This window comes from Vanacampus margaritifer, chromosome 18 (assembly GCF_051991255.1).
Source record: "Vanacampus margaritifer isolate UIUO_Vmar chromosome 18, RoL_Vmar_1.0, whole genome shotgun sequence".
In the NCBI taxonomy this organism is placed as follows: domain Eukaryota; kingdom Metazoa; phylum Chordata; class Actinopteri; order Syngnathiformes; family Syngnathidae; genus Vanacampus; species Vanacampus margaritifer.
Window position 1 is genome coordinate 13840363 of NC_135449.1, and position 24234 is coordinate 13864596.

Here is a 24234-nt window from a genome sequence, read left to right on the forward strand (position 1 = left end):
GTGTCTTTTAGTTGTACTGTCAGCACCATTTTGGCCTTTCATCATTGATACCTTTGTGAACTAAAATACAACTAAAAGAGGCATGGTTAGCTTTAGCTGCCAATTGTTTAACCTATTTCCTTGAGCATAGAGGTGCCTTACCATATGCTAGCATGTTTCTTCTTCAGATATTGTATATAAACATGTTATGCAAGCAACCTAGTAGTATATACTAACAGATTATTTCATGAAAGGGAAACAAAATTGACACTATCAAAACAAAACAATCAAAACTGTAATAGGCAATATACTGTACAAGTTACCTTACATAATCATGATACTGTGAGACTTTGACTTTTCAATTGAAATAAAATTTACATTAGCTGACGGTTTTCTGTAAAGAAATAGCTATCCAATATTGTTAGTGTGAGGTGCATCCATACAACTTGATAAATTATGGAACCTATAAATGCAGACTGAAATAACTCTTTGGCTCATCGCATATCTTCATTTCCATTCACATACATACACAGATAGTGTAAGCCAAACCTACATCACTGCTCAGGGATGGACTCACACAATTTCTTTTGCTGAATTTTCTGGTTCAGCAAACACACATACAGTACTGTACAGTTGTATACTGTATGGACTGGTACAATTGTACATAGACAAGATTGGCTAGCCTAGCAGACTCAATTTGTAAGGGAGAGGTTTGTGAATATAGATGGAAATGCAGTAGCACCTTTAAGTTGGTCTGAGTGTCTTAGCTAATGTTTCCTATTTGAATGGCAACCTTAGAGACGAGTAGGCTTGCATTGGGTTAGGGAGGGCTCACTTGTTTGCTGCTCTTACAGTTGTCTATCCCTTTTTGTTATGCAGCAATAGGTGTCTCTGCTAAGGCAACAACCCCACTATGTGAAGGTGCCTGTAACATCAAAGTGCTGTTCCAATTAAGGAGCACTACCAGGCTTGTTTACAGTGGAGCCTCCAATAAAATGTGTGCCATTTGTAACCCAGCCACAGAAGTCTGAATTTTATGAATTTCATCCCTCTGCAGTCACCTTCGGATTTATCTCTACTCTCTGGCTTTCTGGAAAATTACATGTCAAAATAAATGACTGCTTTGCGAGGCAGTCCTGTTGAAATGAGAGGATTGTTTGTTTCTGCAGAATTAAAGTAAAATGCAGAATCTTCCTGCAGCGTATCTCAATAACAAGGAACTATTTGCTGAAACAACACACATTGCAAATATACTGTTTACTACTGAGATAGGAGGAAATGATTAATGTTTCTTATAGGCGTAATGTGAGCAATAGTGATGTGTCGCTCACGAACGATCTACTTCTTAAAGGAGGCTCTTGGAAGTGAACGATGGAGCAGTTCCTGGTTGAAAGCCAATTTGTTGGTTTGAATTGTCTTCTTCCTGTAAAAGCCTCATGATCGGTCAAGATGTGTGTCGACACAAAGCAGAAGGGCTAAGGGGAAGATTACAGACATACAGCAGTCTGAGCACACAAAATGGAGCAAGAGGAAAAAAATAGAGCACTGCTGAGACACTGCATGCTGCTAAGGTAAAAAAAAAAAGTGTCCAAATTTGGACATTTGGGCAAGACAACATTTTTGTATTTTCATAGACCAGTACAAAAAAAATAGTTAAAAAGCGTATATTGCAGCAGAAACATTGAGGATCCAATTGGGAACTGAAAAAGTCAGCTCTTTTTAGACGGTCAAGCGTAAGGACAAAGTGTAGAAATTCACATCACTCTCTCTCTCGAAAAAAAAAGAAAACAAAATTTACATCACTAGTAAATACTGTAATGTGGTAAAATAATATGTAGAAGACACAAACTGGATCAGTAAGTCACGTAGTCTGCTTAAATTTGGCATATTTTAGTTAGTACATATCCTATCCTATTTTGTCTATGGAAACGGAAAAGGTTTTGCGCTGACAAGCCCGGATACACACATTTTGACCTGATTTAACGTCACCTGTACATTTGTAGTCACAAAGCAATGGCGGACGATAAAGTAAGGTATGTTTGGGGGGATGACTAAACAGAAATATTTTTGAATTAATTAAAGAAGCGAATATCAATGCCATTTTAGATGGAAAAAAGCACAGAAACGCTGCGGTTTATCAAGAATTACAAAAGCAAACTCATACGACGTCATCGCACGGAGCAGTCGCTTCCTGCTTTTCTTCTTCTTTTAAAGTACTGGCGGATCACATCTCTATGGTGTGTACCGTCCACCTACAGCGGCGAAGTCCCCTCTCAATATTCACAAAAGAAGAACAGATGGAAAGGGGCATAAATCGCATGTCTGTTTTGCGCATTTTCAGTAAATTAATTTAAAATTTTTAAAACAATTGGACGGAAACCTGACTACTGTGCTGCGCTGACATGGTGTGTACAACACTAAACATGGAAAAGAGAGAAGGAGAAAGTTGTCTAGGGAGATTAGAAAGTAAATAGATTTAAAGATTTGTTTTTAATGAGTTAAATATGCAGTTTTTATCCAAGAAAAAAATGATGACAAATAGTCACTGTTACTCATTAGGTTATTTATTTTTCTTTACTGTATAGTCACAACTCCTATGTGACTGTAATTGAGGTCTATAGCTGAATTGGAGGAAGAGAAGGAGTGTATAGTTACATTACAGTACTCTCTTGGCATGTACCAATCCATTGTGTGCTTTTGCATTAAAATGCTGACGTGCTGTTTGAATGTTTCTCTCACAAGGGATTCCATAAACCTCCCACTCTTATCAGTACACTTGTGTAAAATCTGAAATTTATGCTAATCAGCCTATTTGCAGCACTGCTTTCGTTTCTCAACACGCCTACCTCCTCTTGTCATTAATATAGCAGTTTATTTGGTCAGTGGGTTTAAGGTCAACACTACTGTGCGTATTGTTCGGACCCGGTGTTTGGGAACGCCTCTCTTCTGTGTGGGAGGCAGTCGCGATGGAAAAAACGTGATGGCTAATCGATAAAGACGGATCAAAGTACCACATGGCTGGAGCCGTGTTGTGTCAGAAAGCATGGACGTCACTCACTTTAACACCGTCTCCATTTTCTTTGCCACTGTGTGTGTGGTAAGTGGGTTGGATAGGGAGAGAAGCGAGAGAGAGTAAGAGCGTGAGACGAGCTAGCAAGCAGAAGTGTGTGCTTTCCGTTTCGTGGATAAGGATGGCCACTTGATGCTGTGTCATGGTGTCAAGTGGTATCAACGGCAAAATAAAATCTTCACACACAATCATCATCTGCATCACGCTCTTTTTACATATTCTGATTAAATGTACTTTACATAGGTTTACTAAGGAGCAGAAAATGTTCTTCAATATTTCTGTTAAATTTCTGAAAACTTCCAATGGGAAATTTTGATTTTTTTTTTGAATAACTGTTGTATGTTGGATGTGTTTATTAGTTTTTGCTAATAATTTTTTTTTAATACAATTATTTTCAAACATTTTTGTGCAATTGTGTTCCTTAACCCTGTTTTTAAATACTCTCTGTTAAATGTTATGATTTTAATTGCCTGTTTAATTATCGTACAAACAGAATCATCTAATAGAAAAACGCTTGGTTCTGTTTTCTAGGAGAAAAACATTGGCCCGTCCGCTCCCAGAGTCACCATGGTAGGGATGGCTGTTCTTTGTTAAACGGTCAAAGTTGCCTCTAATCACTAACTATATACATTATTCTTGAATCTAGCCGAAAAGTGTTTAAAACTAAAATCCCTAACCTGAATTTGGGATTCAACATTTTGAGAGTGTTTGGAGGCAGCTTATACCTGCAGTGTAAATTGTCGTGCATTGCCGCTAACCTACTGTGTGTATTCCTAGCTCTCCTGTCTGTATGATGAATATGAACATGTGAAAGCTTTGTCCATGTGCTCTTGTTCTTGGGGTGTAACCGTACATACGCTACTAATAAAAACCCTTCACTGGCCATTTTCATTTGCAGAGGTTAAGTCAGAACCTATAATTCTTCTTACAGCTCAACACCATCTTATTACATGTCATTAGCAGTCCAGCCCACAGTACTTTTGTACTCCAAAAGGTTGACTATCACATACTATAATAAAACATCCAATGCCACACATTTATCATCGCTGTCAGGTGGTCCAAATTTGATCAATTTCATATTCGATAGCGTTGGTCAGGCTTTGGTTTAGCTACCTAAGTACATAATAGCTACCCATCCTAACGTATAATATACAATATACGCATATATTTTAACAACACAGTAATTAATTACTCATAAATAAATAAATCAGCGGCAACGTTAAAAATATCTTACAAGTAATAGAGAAATGAGATGAATGACAGAATACAGAACTGCCATCGATGATTATGTGTAATCGCCATGAAATTAGTAAATTCAGTCCAGAGGTATAACTGGTCAAAAAAGCTACCTGTATTTCAAGAGGAAAAATGCATTCTTGGTTGAAAAGTAAATCTACTACAAGAATGTTCATGTTAAAGTGACATTTTGAAGGTCAAACTGAATTAATTCAGTGACATTGGTCGCTGGCTATCGTATAACCTTCTATTGAGTGTACACTTTTAAGTAACATTACATCATCCTTAATGTCAGAGTATCAACAAAAGTTAATTCCTGTCAATTTTGTTTATGTAAAACAAAACACTACATCTTAACTTTTTAAATGGCAAGGGGGAATGCAAAGGTGAGTTTCTTTGCAGTTGCACTTCATACATCACTTTATACCATTATTGGCACATAAGTATAAAAAGTTCACCACTGTTAATATTACATACTAAGTATAATACAATCTAATGGAGTCTTATGCAAATGCACGCACAAAGGCAACACTGCAGAATCATTTTGGGGGGAAAAATCTGTTGAGTTAGATTGCTATGCTGATTAAAATGAAAAAATGGCATGTTATAGCTGAAAAACCGGACATAAATATAAATACTGAGATTCGTTTTGGATTTGGCACCCAAAAATCTGTTAAAATCAGCTGTCAGAACAAATTCAACAAAAACTGTGTTCCACAGTGTAAATGCTGTGTACTTTGCCTAGTTCTTGTGTTTTAGTGGACTGAACTCTGAAATTCTGTGCAATGTTTATTTTGCGCCAACATTCTGGTCCAAATTATACAAGTGATTGCAAATGTGCACTGTTCACTCACTGTAATCTAAAATGCGTGCATAGCGACAATGCTGTTCTTAAATACACATATGGTATGTACTGTTACACTCCTATGAGGTTCTGTTTCAGTCAGTGACCTACTGATTCGGGCTTGTTTTTGAAAAAAAAAAACTTTGGGATGAATACCACCATAATAATTTGTGTTTGTTTCTGATTAAAAATGCCTTTGTGTAAGAGGCTAATTAAGAAGAATCTCACAAAACAGATAAATGAAATGCAAATAATATATTGTATCGCTTGATGTTTGTTGCAACTGACCTACATTGTATTTTTTTTCATCATGTTGTGCCTTAAAACCCAACGGGTCCCTTTTCACTGCTCTGTACGCTTATATATGAGCTGTATGTTTTTGATCTGCTTAACTGGAGTACGTATTTTCTGTGTAGTCAACTTGAAATGACTGTCCTAACCGCAATGGTGTGTGCGCTCTACTGTGCATCTCGGTGGAGAGGAGGTCTGGTCTATGAAGGCATGGATAAAGGCAGTTTTGATGATGTTACTTCTTTTATTTTAAGGAGACATCAGATAAATCTGTGCTTATCCTTGCTCACGATATACGGACCCTCCTCTACCTCTTCCTCACCCTCCACGCAAAGGACGTCTGCTTCTCAACAGTCCGCAAATGAAGTCTGTTGGTATGTCAATCAACTGTTGGAAGGCATAACTTGTTTCTTAATATGTACAGGTCTATACGGTATAAGAACATTTATCCAACAATAGACATCCGGATGTTGATATCTTGCGTTCCAAAATGGGCGTTAGCGAAGCCATTTTTGAAGCATAGAAAACGCGTCTGGCACTTTGCGTAAACGACAAACGCCACACTTAAACAATGATTGACAGCTGTTGTTGACCAGGTGCCACAACGAGAAGAGGCAAAACAAAAGGATCGAGCATGCTCCAGGATACCAAAAGAGGAACCAATGCGTAGCCAATAATGCACTTTGTACATGGTGGCTAAATCAGCAGATGCTGTTACCACACGCAAAATGTGGGGGAAATAATTTGTTTCGTGATTTGTGCTGCTACGGTTTTATAGATATTACACAGTTGAATTTAATAACTTACCAACACCATAAAGAAGACTTTTTATAGCATAAATGAGGGCGGCCGGAGCCGAATTAGCAGCTGCTAAGTTGCTAACGTACCTCAATAACACTGCAAGACTTATATATTATTTCCTTTTAATCAAAGTCACTGTCAATACTCTTGGGCGGAAAGTTGACGGATAAATGCTAGCTTTAGCCCTCTTCACTGATCGAGTCCATTAACGCAGCGCTGCTACTTTACTGCCGCAAGGGGGCGTGTTCAGAGAAATAGTCACGTGACGTCCGGTTCTCTATGGCACATCAGACGACAATATCACAGTGCCACACAGTTTGATTTCCACAAAAGATTATTACCTGTACAAAAAGTGTGTCACTTCAGCTTTGAGGTGTAGGAACAGAGTGAAAGCATGCTGTCTCTGTATGAATCATAAAGCTCAGCTTCAACAAAATGGATCTCTTATTGCCTTATAACATACAGGGTCACACCAGACCACATGGGTTCAGTGCGAATCACATTTCAAAATGAACTGGTATGAAGTCCGCCTCAACCTCCTGCCCTTGCCCATCCCTGCTGAGACTATCAGAGTGCATTTGTCAAGATTGAGAGGCATGGCTATGTCAAGTAACCACTTGGCCTGTGGTGTCTTGGGGGTGATTGTGAGTTATGAGGTAAAGGGCAATACTTACTGGAAATGAGTACAGAAACAGGCCAAAGTGGGATTGTATTGCACTTGGATGGCAGTGAGAGCATTGCAATCTGTGGCTCATTTGACGCTCATTACAGAATGCACTTATGAATGCATAATGATATCGGACTTGAATAGCTGTTGGGCTCATTTAGAATGTCTGTTCATTGCTTTTTTTCATTAGTAGATATGAGTGTTAGATAAACCTAGAAGCAGAACCATCTGGAAATACTTTATATCTACAGATGATCAGTGCGCTCTGCTCAGGATATCAATCAGGAAGCGCAAGCTGCTACTACCCAGGGGCCTCAGGCTTTGTCCCCCTCCAAACTGACGCTATTATGGTAGTTAGCATTCTGCGTTAAAATGTGGAACAGTCTTTGTCAGTTGTTAAATGTCAAGCCCTTGGTGGTTTCCCTTTCCTTTTTCCTGCAAGAGGAGGCCACGGGTGTGCGAGTGTCACTAGGCTGTCAACAGAACCAGTGGGACACAGGCAACCACATTTATGCTTTACACACTTTAAACACACACTGTAAAAGCTCAGTAAAACCTCCACCTTCTCAGAAACCAAACAGCTCGACTTGACAGAGCTAATGGGATGACAGGGCTGCGGCTTCTGGAGACCCGAGCAAAGCTCTGATAGATCTGAGATGAGCACTGAGGAATCAGCCTGGGAGGTTGATTTTGGTCACTGGCCCATAGTTGCCCCTTTGTCTTATTTTATGCTAGCGCTCCACCATATTCTGCTTGTATGTGCGCAAAAACAAACAAACACAGTGCTTCACAATTTTTTTTAACAGTTTAACCTTGAAAGAGGTGTGTTCTCAGAGATGGTTCAAGGGTCATAAGTTTAAGGATGCTACATACAGGTCTATGGGAGCTACAAAGACCCTATAGGGGTCCAAAGCAGAGGTGTGAATGGTGTGGTGGATCAAATGGTGGTGATGGTGTATTTTTGTCAAAATATTCAAAAAATATTATAAAATTTGAGGGCCCTCCCTCAAATTTTATAATATAGGCATTTTAGGGTTGGTTCAGCACCCCTAAACGTGGACTAGACACACCTCTGGCTCTAGTATTGTTTTTCCTTCAGAAGATTTTTTTACCCAGACCTAACTGCCATTTCTCCATTGTTGTTCTTACTGAGACAGTAAGCCTTTAGAGTTTTCATTGTGTTGCGCCTCTCTGTCCTCATCATCGTTGTTTTGACAATTATATATGGCCTACATCTGAAAAGCAATAGAAGCACTTCATGCATATTCAAATCTTAAACTCTGGCTCACAGGCCTTAAACTGCTACAATACTAAATATTAATATCACACCTTGAGGTGAAACTAAAATGTACATTGCACAATACATTTTGGGGATTTACAGGCCCCCAGGGTTTTAAGTAGGCCAGCAAGTTCAAGCTTGACCACTAATGAATTTGTCAGCTGCGTTGGAAAACCCTTTTTCAGCTGTGAGCCAGTGTGGCAATTTATGAAATTGACAGACATTAACAATGGATTGTGGCATTTAAAAATAGGTGTGCAAGTAACCTAAACTTTTAAAACTATGTTTTCAGCTCTTTACACATACAACAGATCACTCCATTTGATTATTTGACCGCAAATGCATCCAGAGGCAGGCCGTCTCAGAGTGTGTTCACAATCCCTGTAGAAAATATGTGTCATCGCACTGATGGACCCCGCCTTTGACAGAAAACCTTTACACCTTGCGCAAACTATTGCATTTCAAAAATATCTTGAAACAACTTCAAAAACAAAAAAATACACCTGACAGGCAACAACTCCATAGAAAGTATTAAAACTGGCAGGCTGGGGAGATGACAAAGGTTTACAAAGGTCACAAACCAAGTAAGATAAAAAGTACTGAATATAAAGAAGAAAAAGTAACTCATCTTAAGGGCGGCAAGGGCCTGAATGTTTGGAACAGAGATGGAGACGGTGGATTTTACAGTGATCTAACTAGTAGGACATATATGGAAGCAGGTGGTGCTTACAAGATTCAGATATGTTCAAAAGTGTTTAATGTTCACATTTTTAATCTCCTCATATTATTTGCACAATTGCACAACACATTGGCTTTGAAATTAGACGTCAAGAATAGAAGTACACCGTTACAACGGAAGAGGATTAGGGCCAGTGAAAAGAAAAAAAAGGGTTGGCAGGATTCTCACTTTAGTCTCACTTTATTCTCTTTAAAGTCAGAATTCTTACTTTAAAGTCAGAAGTGAGAATTCTGAGTTTAATCTCAGAATCCTGACTTTAAAATCAGAATGACTTCTGAATTTAATCAGAATCTCTTACAGTGAAAATTCTGAGAATAAACTCAGAATTCTCACTTTGACTCTGACTTTAATCTCAGAATTTTCACTTTAAAGTCAGGATGATTTGAATGCTGACTTTAAAGTCAGAATTCTGTGATTCAAGTCAGAATTCTCACTATAAAGTCAGAATTCTCACTTTAAAGTCAAAGTTCTGAGAATAAAGTCAGAACCTTTTTTTTTTCACTCTTCACTGTCCCTAATCCTCTTCCGTATTTGCTTGGTAACAAAAATAATAAGATGTTATTACGTCTATATATGACGTTCGGAATTTTTTTGAAATTTTAGCAAGAACCGTGGAAGGTGACACAAAATAATTGCTTCTGTGGGTCATATTAAATGAATTGGCGGGCCAGATCTGGCCCCCGGACATTGAGTTTGACACCTGTAATGTAAACGGTCTGGCCCTGGTTATAAATCTGGTCCTACAAACCTCTAGCTACTACTACTACTACTACTACTATGAAAATGCTACTCTTTTTTTTTTTATGTATTTTTTTATTATTACTTCAGGACTTCCTCTGCAATATCTCCAAAAGAACAATACAACACACCCACACATTTGAATCGTCAACACCAAGGCAAGCTGTTTGTTTGAATGCAAATTCCCAGATCAATGATTTGGTTTCCGCAGTACCTTCAAGCGTGCTGTTATAATCAATTCTACAACTGCTTAGTTAACCTTGGCACAAGGCTAAAGGTGTTTCGTTGCCGGCTCAGCGTGCCTCCCAAGTACTGTATATAGATATGATGTGGAACAAAATAGCACATAAAATGTCAGATTACTGAGTCACTTGTGTGCCATCTGGATGCTATTATGCAAAGTCGGTTGCAAGAGAAGCGGTTATACGTAAGAAATGGCATGAGTAATCATTGGGTGATGCTACCCAGTGGAACACCGGAACATCGCCGCCACGCCATGATAGGTTTACAGTTAATTCAGCTTCTGCATTTGACTGACACCATCTGCAAACACACAGCTGCGACCTAAGCAAAGTGATAGAAAACATCCATTTAGCAATTTAGATGGCGACCCTGTTTAACCCAACAATCTGGAAAGCACGTCAATCACCATTAATCAGCTATATGATTAAACCACAGCCATTTGATCTAATGATGATGATGATGGCAATAAGTAATAGACACCGAGGGACACCGGCCTTCATGCTTAGCCTCTTTTCGTTACCTTCATGCGGGTTGACACAGGGAGCGTGAAGGTGATTTTCAAATGTCAGCTCAAGGAGGCAGCCATGATGTATCGAGATGTTAAGTAACCTTATGGCTTTTAGAGGTCAGGGGTTATGCAGGCACTCATACTGAATACTGTATATCGAATTAGACCCCAGATTACAGCAGGGCTGAACATGGCTATTCAGGCTGTTAGTGAGACATATTTTTTTCTGGTAAGTCCTTCTCTGGATAGCCAATGAGAAAATAGTGGCATCTTAAAATCATAAAATTAAAAATATATATTTGTTTTGAGTTTGAACAAAAGTGCAAGCAGACACATTGGCCCAAGCATGCACAATTCATTCACAAATTGAGGCGTAACTCTTTAGTTGACTCTTCAGGGTTCTCATCATGCCTGCTAGTCTTTAACCAGGGCCGCATTTCCTGTATATACGCAACTTGTCCGCGGAAATGCTCCCACACAGTCAGTCAAGTGGAGTGCTTACGTGAAAATACGGTAAATGTGGCGGCAAGTAACGACTTTAGTGTAGCCTAATATAGCTGAGTAAGAGTAGTTTTTCTACTTCACACATCTACTCAAGTAAAAGTAAAAAGAATTGTGTGGTAAAACTACTCTTAGAAGTACATTTAGTTTCAAAAAGTTACTCAGGTAAATGTAACAGAGTAAATGTAACTCGTTACTACCTACTTCTGATGATCTGTAACACACATTTTTATGTTCTTAATGAGGATGTGCTAAGAGTTAAAAAATGTTATGTTTCAAATAGTTATCGGATTTCTCATTTTCATCAAAACGTTTGTATTTATGTATGTTCAAAGGGATTCAGAAGTCAGTGAGCTGAGATGATGGAAAGCAGGCAAGTCTACTAAAGAAATATTAGAGGTTCTGTTTGTCACATCTATTGCAGGCCAATCAAATCTACAAATCGGCTTTTGTGTCTAGATTACACGAGGCGGGCTAGACAAACAGCTTACACAGAGAAGAGTGAATTTGCAGATACAGTCGCGCTCCAAGTGTTGGTCTTTGCTGCCTCTATAATCTCTATCAGACGTAACCTTTAGTCATATACTTGCAGTAGCTTTAAAGCCAGCTAAAGTGCACTGGTAAATTGCCACTTACATTACATTACACTGGGGAACAATTTGGAGAAAGAAAAAAAATCTATTGGATTGATTTTTATGCTGATTAAATCGAAAATTGACATGCGGATTCCAAAATTGCAGTTATTTTTTTTTTCTCGCACTTTTTTTCTCTCCACAGCTTACCCTTCAGATAAGCAAACTTCCACTTATTGGCTGTAGTAAGACTGTAGTAAGGAGAGCTGATTATGAGTGGACTTGTCTATAGTTGTACTTATTTGTGCAGTCACAATTAGGAAAAAGTGGTGAGTGGTGTGTGCAGCTCCCAATGGGTCAGTACTATTAATATATGCAAACAGAAAGCTAGCAAAGTAGGAATTAAGAAGTTTAGTGCTGCATTTGACTCTTGACCATCTAACCATGGGCATAACATTGTAAGTTTATTTTATTTTATGCTGTTTTTTCTTTTTCTTTTTAGTTTTCAAAGTGTGTAACTATTCCACCCTAGTGTTTTACTGATATGCATACTACATACCGGTACACATTAATTTCAAAATATTTAGGAAAGCGGGGATTTTCTAGCTAAAAAAAACTTGCCGTGATAGAGAAAAACTGATATGAGTTTTAGATTCCGCACCCAAAAATTTGTTAAAAACAGACCTAAGTCAACAAAAAATGTCATATTAACTGTACGTATTTGTAATAGTTGAATTCACATACAATACAAATCTGATTCATTGGTCCAATAATATTAAGTAACATTAACATATCACTATGACCCTAGTGGGGATCAATTGTTCAGAGAATGGATATTTAATGGTTGTGTGCACTGAAATTTCACTCATACAATGACATCTGAATACAAATATATAAACTAATTTATAATTAAAAAATTAACTAGCGAATCAACATAGTATACAAATGATAACAAATGAATGAATAATAAATGTCAAATATCCTTTAGCTTATTTTCGCAAGTATATAAGGTTGTGTAGGTGGACAAAATGGCAGTACAGCAGGATCATTTGTTATGGTTAAATCCCATTACAATACACTAATATGTATGACTAATGATAATACTTATTATAATAACGAGGGTAATATATTTATGATGTCTCCAAAGAACAATAATTATAATATAAAAAAAACATTTACTGTTGAAGCTGGGAAAGTCAATGCATGCTTGTAGAAAGGAAAATATCTTGTTGCTTTGTTTTATATGACTTTTGCATTCATGTTGTGTATGGTTCTTGCATCGTATGAAAAATATCATCGTCTGTTCCTTCAACTTTTCCATATTTGTTGTAGAATATATGTTGCTACGCTACATATAGTAACCGACAATGACATTCTAATTCTGCACCCAAATCTAATAATCTTTTCTATTTCAGTTTCAAAAGGGGGGGAAACAGCAAAGGAACATTATGAATCCACATGCTATCTATCTCCAAACACGGAGCAAATATTGAAACGCATGATATGAGAGCGCCTGGCTTCCCTGTCCTCTGTCACTTGTTTGACAGATGTAAATGGATGTTTCAGCACTTGGCTCTAATGTATTTTTAAACAGGCACAGCAGCAGATAGCAAATGAAGTGTCGCCAGCGCAACTCTCTACGACGGGGTCCTCCATCTATCTGTTCTTCCTCTCGCTCAGACATACAAACCTACAATGGCAAACGTGCGCGCATTCCTACACACCGCTGAGAATAACTGTCATTCATCAACTTTCTTAGAGCAATGGACTTGCTAAAGGTCCCATCTTTCATTCTAAAGCACCTCCATTCTGCGGTGTCCAGCCAAGCCTGCACTCTGCCTGTTGACTGCAAACCTAGTAGGACGATGGATGATATAGGGAAACCGTTGTTTACTCTCTAAGTGCAAATTAAAGCCGCCGTGCTTCCCACACGGCAACACAGCAGACTGTTAGTGCTGATTATACTGTTGCCATGTGTGCAGAGTAGCACAGGGAGAGAGGTAATGATGTACCACCCTTTAAACAGTAACTTGCTTAGACAAATAAACACATTTGGCACTTGTTTATTTTTGCATAATGTGTACTAATAAGGTTTTTGATTAACCAGAGATACAGTCATGTGCTATACTATATATACGTACTACTACCTCTATGATGATATCACAAAATATTTGGGTCAAAAGTAATCCAAGTGGGATGAAATAGCTAACCCAGCGCATTGGGTAGAGGATTTGACCCAACATGTTGGGGCTAGATTATGATCCAACAAGGGGGTAACTATCCATACTAGTGAGCTAAACATACATTTTTTAAATATAAAGGTCTGGTAATTGCTAATTATATTACATAGGTTGAGCTGACGTGTTTCATCGCCATATTTCTGCTACAGATACCTGACGGAGAAAAACTTCATAAAAGTATTAAGCCTCTGTCGGTCACCACTTACCTTCCACAGCTGACGCCTGCCAGGTGGTGGTCCTGTGATTTGGGCTCCCGCCGCTTGTCTCCCTCTGCTTTGCTCTCGCTAGCTTTTGCTAGCTTCTCCCGATAGCCACTCGTTAGCCGCTGCAGCGAGTTTTTACTAGCCACACTTGTTAGCCGCTCAGGCTAGTTCTTGCCTAGCCACTCTTGCTCGCCGGTCCCACTGCTCCTGCTCACCGGGCTGCTCGCTCACTACAAATAATAATTAATGGTAGGATTGTGAAGTGGGGTCTCCCTGAGGCACCGTAATGTGTGTGATTAAAAATTATTGCATTCTATTAGTTCACCACTATATGGCACCAAATCATACACATTGCCCCTTTAAAAGATAAATGAAAATGGCAACATACAGTAGGCCTACATGAAAACATATAATTAGTTTTTAATTTATTTAAAAAAAATAACACCCAATTTAATGGCCGTATTTTGTAATACAAGGTGAAAATAAGAGAAACAATTGTAATTTCAATTTAAAAAAAATTAAGAAGCACTATTGGTGTACAGTAATATCTTCAACATCAATTTCTCGGTCACTTACGGCTGTTTAGCAAGAAATAATGTCATATTTTATTGCTTTCTGCAATTGATGTGAAAACACTACCTTTTACAATATGAGCACTGAGCAGAGACAATTAAACGCTAAGCTACTTCTTGCTGAGTCAGACCTTTTTTTTTTGTCCTATGTTTATCTAACATCATATCTAATATATAAGCAAGTAAAGTACTACACTTTTTAATGGAAAATATCCCTCCAGTAAGAGATAAAAAGTGTAAAGTCATATAAAAGCCCAAATTGCAAGATACAACAGATATATCCTTGTCAGCACAATTTAAAAAAAAAAGTAAAATTATGTGGGGACAAAAATGGTGAAAATATTACAGTGAAAAAAGTACATTACCATAAACAAATGTTGTCCATACCACCACCAAAGCAACGTTATTCCTGTAAGTTATTCTACGTAAAAATAAAAATAAAATAAAACATTCTAAATTAGTATTTTTATAGATTTGGAATAAGATCCATCACAAGAGGCCTGGGGAAGCCCGGAACTGGATGTCATAACAGAACCTATTTTTTGCAAGTCAATATTTTCCTCCCTACCAATCCATCATTGTTTTGACTAACAGACGTTTCGTCTACATCATTGTTTTAAGTAGGGTTCTTTTTTTTTTAATGTATATTTTAAGTGATTATTATTATTATGTTTTCCTTAGATGTTTTAAATCAAAATCAATCAATCAAAATCAATCAATCAAACATTTTATATTATGTATAACGTGTTCATTATAAAAAAAATAATGCTTGTGCAGTTTATTTTTAGGTTTGTCTCTCACATTTTTGAATAAAGCTAAAATCAGAAGTGGGCATGTCAATGAATTTTGAGCGTCTGCCATCCATACCTCGTCAACAGTCGGGGCACCCAAGCGTCATTGTCAATCCATCAGTATTTCAAACCGAACCGCATTGTAATTGTCAATCCGCCATTCCTCAGCAAAATAGGCAACTGTCAATGTTTTCTGTCATTCGTCAGCAGAACGGGCATTCTGTCATTGACGGATTGACGATTACACTGATGGACGAAAACACACTTCAAGGAAGTCCGGCAATTTTTCAAAGTTTCCCGTCATTCGTTAATCGTCAAGAAACCAGGTGTCCGTCATTGACGGATCGACGGACCGTCACTATTGACGGAATGCCCACCTCTGTTTAAAATAGTACCAAAAAGTGCATACAAATATAATTGATGTTATTATAACACTGTATAATGCCAGTATCCTCTATAATCATGTATGCCTGACAGAGTTTTTCTATTTGCTGTGTTTCATTGGTGTTTCCATGCTCTTTGAGATTGTACATTCATTGAGCCATCTTATTTGGACTTGAAATTCATAGTTTCTGAATAGCTTTAATAGCTATATTTTACAACGTTTACGGTGTTGCAAAACAGAAAGAGCCAATTCTTCTTTGCAAGCATCATCTTTTGAAACTTTTCTTTCGCCTGGAATGGTTTCATGTTCGTAACCTTGTTTTGCAGGATAATTATTGTGGACTTTACCTTTTGGAGATATACACATCTTGCTTTACTTCTCGTTTTTATTTTGTGTCCATGACTGTTTTTTATTTTTAAATTAAAGGGATATTTCACACTCTAATCAAACAACTGTGAAACATTGCTTTGGCATTTTAATGACTTATTTTTTGAAATGGTGAAGGAAACCCTATTCCATTTTAATTCACCAAAACAACACTGGTAGCCTGGCACATTTGTTGTGAATTATCTCTTTCATGTCATCCTCATGCTTCTAACACTCTGTATTAGCTTCGATACAGAGCATTTTTCATGAACACTAAACAGATCTGTAATTGCTTTTGTCATTGCAGGTACCCATCAGCACAACTATAACCATGTGGCTCTAGGTAGCCCCATACGCACACCTAAGAATGGTAAGACAAACTAGAGGGGGATGGGAATATTCAAGTCAATTCACAGCTCACTGTCTGACATAAAGGCAGGGGCCTGGCCATTAACCTGATTACAGTCCTTGACATGGTTGTACACAAAAACTGTTCGACGCTGCCCTCCTTTCAAACTCCACTGTATACCTTTCTATGATTGAAAATAAGGTCTTATCTTTTGCTGGAATGTGGAATTGTTGAAGCTTCCCATCCCAGTTACGAGCAGGAAGCAGCCACTGACCATCTCGGAAAAATAATTGGCTCGGGGTCAGCTCGTCCCCTGGCTGACAGGCTGTATGAAACCTTCAACATTCCCTGCTGTTATCAGAGAACAAAAGTTATCACTGTAACCTCATGCACCACTGCGACGGGCATCAAGCTAAATTGTTTTCTATTACAGCTGTCACTCACATGTTTGTCCTAATGGCTGCCCTGTGGTCACTAATTGGCTGTGTTGCATAAGGATACACAGTGGAGACAGAGGAAAGCAGGTGTAAATCTCCACCAAGTCAGGCAATATATATATTTTTTATACCCGCACTAGCTCATACTTTTTTTTCCTGGTGCAAGAAGATACTCTAATCTTTCTTTTGGTAGGTTCCATGTTTTTATAGCAAAAGAACACAATATTATGTGGGCCTTGCAAAATCAGTCAAAATCCAGTAAAACAGCCGAGAGCAAAGGAGGCTGCTTCAGTGAAAATGGCTGGGAGTGAACACAGTACTTGAGGCCCGGTCTTCACGATTCCTTTTCCCTTTTAAATCATTCCTACACTGTACAAATATTAAGGTTGCAAGAGGTGCAATAATAAGGTTCTAACATGTATATATATATATATATATATATATATATATATATATATATATATATATATATATATATATATATACATATTAGAATTTAAATGTGATACCGTAAAATCCCGTGCATAACATTACACATTCGTGTATAATATACACCACCCCAAAATCACCCTTAAAAATGTGTTACTGTAAAATCCCACGTATAATACCGTCCCCGATTTGTGGGTATTTTTTATTATTAGAGTGAGTAATATGACTATACAGTACCAGGGCTGGGCTGGCACCAACAAAATGGCCCTGGCATTTTGACTTAAGCCCACCGGCCCGACTCCTTACCTTACCTGTCTAACACATTATTCTGCCACTGATATTTTGACTAATGTTGGTTCATTTTACTGTCTACAGTATATTCCAAATTGATTAATGGACTAGTCCCACTAAATTGTGAGAAAGTCTCTTGGGGTAAAATGGAGCAAAACATTAACTAAAAAGCACTGCATCAACCCCAAAAGACGCTGGCCCACCGGGCATCTGCCCTGTATGCTAGATGGACAGCCCAGCCCTGTACAGTACACACACACACACATCTCATTTAATGTGTTTGCTTTATTCTCATTACTATTTATATTATACATTCTCACCGAAGGCATCAAAACCAAGAATGATCACGTAGAGTTATGTATTTAACACAAAAAGGTGAAATAACTGAAAACATGTTTTAGATTTTAGTTTATTCAAAGTAGCCACCCTTTTCTCTGATTGCTGCAACTCATTGTTGTCACGGGCCACTTGGTAGTTACGGTTTTCCGCAGAGGGTCATTATGGCTGTGAAACCATACAAATGTTTAATCTCCTCATATTATTACATATTCAGAAAAAACTGATGTGAGTTTTGACGTTGGACATCAAGGATAATACTATAATTTGCTACTATTGTTTACTGTAAAAGGGATAGCAAATCGCTTGCAATATCTGTATTTTATGATTTATACATAAGACATTTAGAAGTTTTGTTAGAGATTTTAGCAAGAATCATGGAAGTTGACGCACAAAATTTGCCTCCGTGAGCCACATAAAATTAAGTGGCGGGCCACAAATGGCCCCCAGGCCTTGAATTTGACACCTATGAATTACAGTACGTGAAGCTGTAGTTAGTTACAGTTGAAATGCACTACACCTCAGTGCTTATTTTTTATTTTTTTTAACGACACCCTAGGTACTGTCTAAGTACTGGCAAAAATGTGGGGGGGAAAGCAGTTTCTTTTTAAGCCCCCCTGTATAATTACCCCCCGCCCCCTTGATTTAGGATCTTTTATTTATTTATTTTAAATGAGTGTTATACATGTGATTTTACAGTAGATATTTATTTTTTCATTTTACAAAAATATTTAATTATGTTGTTAGATCCTGCATTTGCTGTGAACCTCATATTCCAACCTTCATATCCCCTTGACTATCAATAGGTAAAAGCAAAGATGCTCAGTCAAAGGCTGAATCGTCACTATTTGGTTTCCGTCACTAAAATCCATTTTTGCAAACTCAGATTGACTGTTCTGGGTACAGCTTACATTTAAGGGAAAAAGTTACAAACACATGGACACAACCCAATAGCCAAAAGGAAAATTCATTTTACTTGTATGTATGTAAAACCTGAAAAGTCAATTCATACACATCAAATACAAAAAAAACCTTGATAGAAGACTCTCCAACAGGCTTCAAATTTAAGCACTCAAGGTTTTTTTCCTCCCAGATAAAGTCCACTGCCAAAAAATCCCCAGTGGCCTGTGACAAACATGCAGGAAATAGCACAGAAAATGCACATAATTTGCACTTCCTTTATCACAAGCCTTGGAGATAAAAAAAAGAAAAGAAAAAGTGATTAAATTCCTTTTTCTGAGGGGCGACTCGTCGCAAGCTGTGCTGAATATGAAGTAGCCTCTGTTTGTGTCATCGTCAACATGTCACTGAACTTATTTTTTTCTACTTGGTTTTGGTAGCCCACCGATCATTGAGGCGTGGTAAGTTAAACTGAAATGGCATTTATGTCCCCATACACACCACATGTGTTCTTCCACTAAATAAAAATGTGCTGTTTGGTATGGATGCACGCACGGTGTTTATGTCCGACCCAGGGAACCAGATGAATAATGTAGGCTGTAGTGCACAAGCCAAAAAGCTTTCAGATGAGGCAAGGGCAGTGTTCAGATTGTTCTTTTGGTTATCAAATCCCACAAAAAAAAATTCTCCTTCCCTTCTTGGTACACTTCCATGAGTAACGGAATTCATTTGGGATACTTTGAAAAAACAGATTAAGGCAACATATTGTTACCAAAAAAAAAAGACAAATTCCACCTTAAAAAAAAACTAAACAGACAAAAACAAAATCTCCATGGTGGTATTTTCAAGCCTCGTTTCATCTGTGGATTTTGGGTCACATTTGTTTCTGTCTCTTCATGTTAGCCAAACTGCTTGGATGATGTAGGGGTCAGGTCTCTGTGGGTTTCACACCATCTGTTTCAGGATTCATTGTTCTTGTCATAGAGCAAGCCTTTTTACACAGTTCCAGTTACCAGTTCGGTAGGTTTTCACATGCACACTGTGAGTTTGAGGATGAGACATTGCAGTGTGATAGGATAATCCTGTTTGTTTGTGTCTTTAATGTCTAATTTGACCAATTTGGGAATTCCATTTGCTGTGGGTACAAGTAGGTTTAGTTCAACAGGTAATGTGCACAGTTGCGTAACAAAAAATAAGGCAACAGCAAAAATGATTAGAGCTGGACGGTTAGCTGTTAGCACTGAGCAATGTAGCATCAGCTCTCAAAGGGGTCTGCATGGGCACTTCGACTGCCTTTTGACAGCCAAGAGCTGAGTGTATGCCCGCCTTGCCACTTGGAGCGACTCCAAGTCATTTGCTCTTTAGATGTGAGTGTGAGGCGCCTTTTATTGAGCAACTCCGAAAGATAACTCATGTAACATCACCAGCGTTATTTCTGATTCCTTTGCAGGAAAGCTGCGTCTTTGTCGTGACTGTGGTCTAGTTGTAATTTACAATGAACAAAATGGGCAGGAGTCCATGTATGAGTTGCTTCATGTCCTAATAAATTTTGCTCTTAATTTGAAATGAGAAATGCATTGTTCCTCTCACCAACATCCAACATGAAACGCTAAAACATCTAGCGGCAGAAATATTATCTCAACAGAAATTGATGATTCAGTGTTTTACACTTTTATGTACTCTTATATTGTTGTGTAGTATATCTTTTTAACTTCAAATAACTTTATGAATTACTAGAATTACTTTCAAATTACGGTTTCAATGTCACGAGATACAACCATATTTGGTAAACATATTTGTCTACTTTTATGTTCCTAAAAACTTGAAAACAATATTTTGTTGTACATTTAGAACAGATATAGAATGTGTGATTAATTTGCGATTAATCATGAGTTAACTATGTATATCATGTGATTAACTACAATTAAAAAAAATTATCAACTGACAGCCTTAGACTAAACATAATTGGTACAGGCAAAATTTGGAAACTGTATACATAATATTTCGACTTCTTTAAAATGATATTAATGTTCCACCTTACAAATATAACGTTACCCCCGCGTAGGGCTAAGTCTCAGTTTTTTATGGCTAAATTTGTGGCATGCTTATTTTTTGATATGGTGACAAGTACAGTAGCTTGTTACATCTGTATTGTTTCTGGATAAATAAATAAATAAATAAATAAATAATCATGGTTCAGGTTGCACAAAAAGATTAAACATGCGCAAAAATAGTTGTCAGGCATTTGTGAAGTGTTTGACAAAAACTGCTGCTTTTTGTGCCGTCATTTTAAAATACTCCAATAAATATTTGTAATACTTTCTCTACGCAAACATCAGGCTCATTTCTATTAAATGTGATTCTGAAGAAAAAAATAAATAAAATTATATTAGATATTTGATATAGCAATTTGAACCATGTCTTCAAATGTCAAGTCAGTCTATGTGTCTGTTGTGATGACGTTTTGAAATAGAGAACGCTACAGTGCAGCCTGAGTCAAATCATCCCTTATTGATGCAGTCCACACACATCCTTCACAGCCCTTCCGGCTCCTGGTACCCCCTGTTGTTGCCCATCCACCCCACCCGTTACCCCCGTCCGCCATCCGTGCTCAAGCTTTCCTCCTCATTTCACTCTTTTTTTTTTCTCCTTGTCATCATTTTGCTGCCCCTTTATCCTTTTTTAAAGCTTTGCTTATCTCCAATGTCTTCCTCTCTTGCTCCCCTCCATCATGCAGCAGTTACCAAAGCTGTATTTTTTATCTGTTCATTGGAGGCTGGTCTGGGGCCGCACCCATGACTGCGGCTCTGCACCGCTCCACAGACTCGCAGGCTCACATGGGAGAACCAGATAGAGCACGAGCGAGTGAGAAAATGAGAGTAGGGTCTTGTAAACGGACAAGAAAGAATTAAGGAGTAAAAGTGGGTGGCAGTATGGTTGGATAGATAAAATTGACAGAGCGTGGAAGTCTGCAGTGGATGGGGAGGATGGCGAGTACGTGCATTTGTGGCAAGGCACGATAAAAGGAAAGATGAAAGTAGAAGTAACCTCTTCCTGTTCGTCTTTTTGGCATCATATCACACCACATTCAATCGGAGCTGTCTGACACTGTCGATGACATCTCACAGTACTGTCACAAAGCCGGGTCACTCTCCAGGCGCACATCTGTTGTTTGTGGTCTTGTCTCGATGTGTTTTCCTTTTTCCAATCTGTTGGACACTGTTTTCTCCCATCAAATCCTGTCACTTGTCAAGTCAGTCCTGCGCCAAACACCCACCGAGTCCCCGATATTCGTACAGTATGACCCCCCAATTTCCCTGTCACTAAAGCTAGTTGGAGTTTTTAAACCTGCAGCCATTCCTCAAGGCAGATTCACTTAAATTTAGTGGTTAAGCTGAAGTCAAGGCAAAGAAACAGCTTCCTTGAGTAAGTAGACGGCAAAGGCAGGTGTTAAGCTGAGATAGCCGCACAAGGTCTGAGCCATGCTGTCACTCCAGTCCCATCAAAGCAACAATATTAGGACTCATTGAGAAACAGTTCTTACAGACAAAATAGTTCTTAAAGCCTTTTTTCGCCCTCTTTTAAGATTATTTGAAAATTAAACAATATTTCACCTCTACAAACTATCAGCAGTCTTTTGACACAGTCTTAAGTGCAGTTGGTGGGAGTCGAAAAAAGTGTTAGTTTTGGATTAAATAGTTATTATCAAGAGTTTTTACTGATTGTGTTATGAATTTTACAGCGTTTAGATTTCAGTCTCCAGATTGTTGCAGTGGCCAGTTTTTTTGTTTTTTATTACTCTTAACTGTTTTTACCCTTCTTGTGTTGGACAACAGCCACATGACAAAAGTAAATACGGGTCTCCCCCATTATTAATGTTTGTAAGCTTTACACAATCAGAATTTTTCATCTGATCACGGAGTTAGGAAAAAAAAACAATAACCAATCATCGATTGAATCAGAAGATGGACCAATACATCTATTTAAAAAAAATAACTTTTAAATTGACTCTACTTTAGGGAGACCGGGGCTAGTTGTAATACTTTTTATACTATTATATATTTCTTGGAATCAATACATCATATATAAACAAAATGTGTACGAGATGAAAGTCCAAATTCTTAGGAGGTTTTTTTTGTATTCATGTTATTTTCATATTTTGTGTCAGTGCAGAGTTATAAGCCATCAAATAGAGGTAGTGAACATATGACATGTTGCCCCACCAACGGGTAAGTTGTCACACTATATGGGGTAAGATGTCACACTGGATTTTGCAACTGATAAAACAAGGACAAACTCATCCTTGTTTTCCTGTTGTTGGTTTTCGTACAGCCATAAAAATTGTTTATCATTGATCTAGAAATTTTATATATATTTTATAGTCATTGAGCAAACTTTAACATAAAATATTACGAAATGGATTAATGGCATGTTATAGCTCTCACATTTAAATGCCTGTTTTTCCCCTCCCTTAAACTGGGAATTTGAGATTAAATTGATATATATATATTTTTTTATGAAGCATTTCAGTTAATGGATGGATGGATAGATTAATTTTCTCACTCATCAGATTCTTTCATCTGAAGAACAATTGTGGCACACGTAAACCGAGTTGCCAGAGGTGCATTTTTCTTTGGCCCATTCTTTGCACATGTGACAACCAACCCCAAAATGACTGAGACAAGTTGCCCCAAACTACCATGTTGGCTAATACTTGCTCTTGCCCTCTGGTGGAGAAGAAGAATTGCAATGTGACAACTTACCCGTGATACAACTAGCTTTAATATACGTATAATTGATTCCAATTGAAATGAGAAAAAAACTAAATCTTCAAAAAACGCTCATAAACATGAAATATTACATGTAATGTCTTATTTCTTGAAACTGATCAATGATGTCATTGATCGATCGGGAACATTAAGACATGATACCCGATGACCGATTTTGCACAAAATACAAAATATCATCCAATCCCGATCCAGCCGATTCAATCAGTGTAAAAGTCTAGTTTGTATTGTCTATTATAACACACTCTATGTGGTGTGGAATTCATTGTTTCAGTTCTATTTTTAAGTGGCAAAACTATGAACACAAACACACAAAGAACTGAGTCAAGTTCAGTCTGTAGCAGTCACGATTGCTATAAGACTGCAAGGGAAACTCAGCTTCCCCTAAATGCCCCTTCCCCTGAAAAAAAATAAGTGAGGAAATATACACTGCTGTGTGAACAATTTATGTGCTATAATACCTTAATCCTTTGTTCAGAATCAGATACTTAGCACAAATAACTGACACAACTTGCTTCTAATGCATCCAGTTCAACTTCGACTGACAGACGAACTTCGGTTGAAGTAGTAGATTCCATGGCTCTATGGGCAATAATAACTTTTCATTTGTAAAATAACAGTCGCTAAGTCACTAAGTCGCTCCGGGTCATGTCCACTTCCATTCAACAATCATTTCCTTC

At 37.9% G+C, this 24234-nt stretch overlaps 1 protein-coding gene across 8 annotated transcripts in view; it reads left to right on the top strand.

Moving 5' to 3' along the window:
- shisa6 (shisa family member 6) overlaps nt 1-24234 on the top strand; it is an 86239-nt gene that overhangs the window by 53015 nt on the left and 8990 nt on the right. For 3 of the 8 annotated variants that reach the window (XR_013289154.1, XM_077550304.1, XM_077550306.1), the window contains exons 5-7: nt 3581-3619; nt 16333-16395; nt 19208-19228. The exons of 1 other annotated variant lie outside the window; for it this stretch is intronic. Coding sequence is in view for 6 of the 7 variants with exons in the window: in XM_077550304.1 (XP_077406430.1) it covers nt 3581-3619; nt 16333-16395; nt 19208-19228 (123 nt within the window). In the remaining variant the exon portion in view is untranslated. The remainder of the gene's footprint in view (nt 1-3580; nt 3620-16332; nt 16396-19207; nt 19229-24234) is intronic. 4 more of the 8 variants (XM_077550305.1, XM_077550309.1, XM_077550308.1 and 1 more) reach the window with 3 other exon arrangements.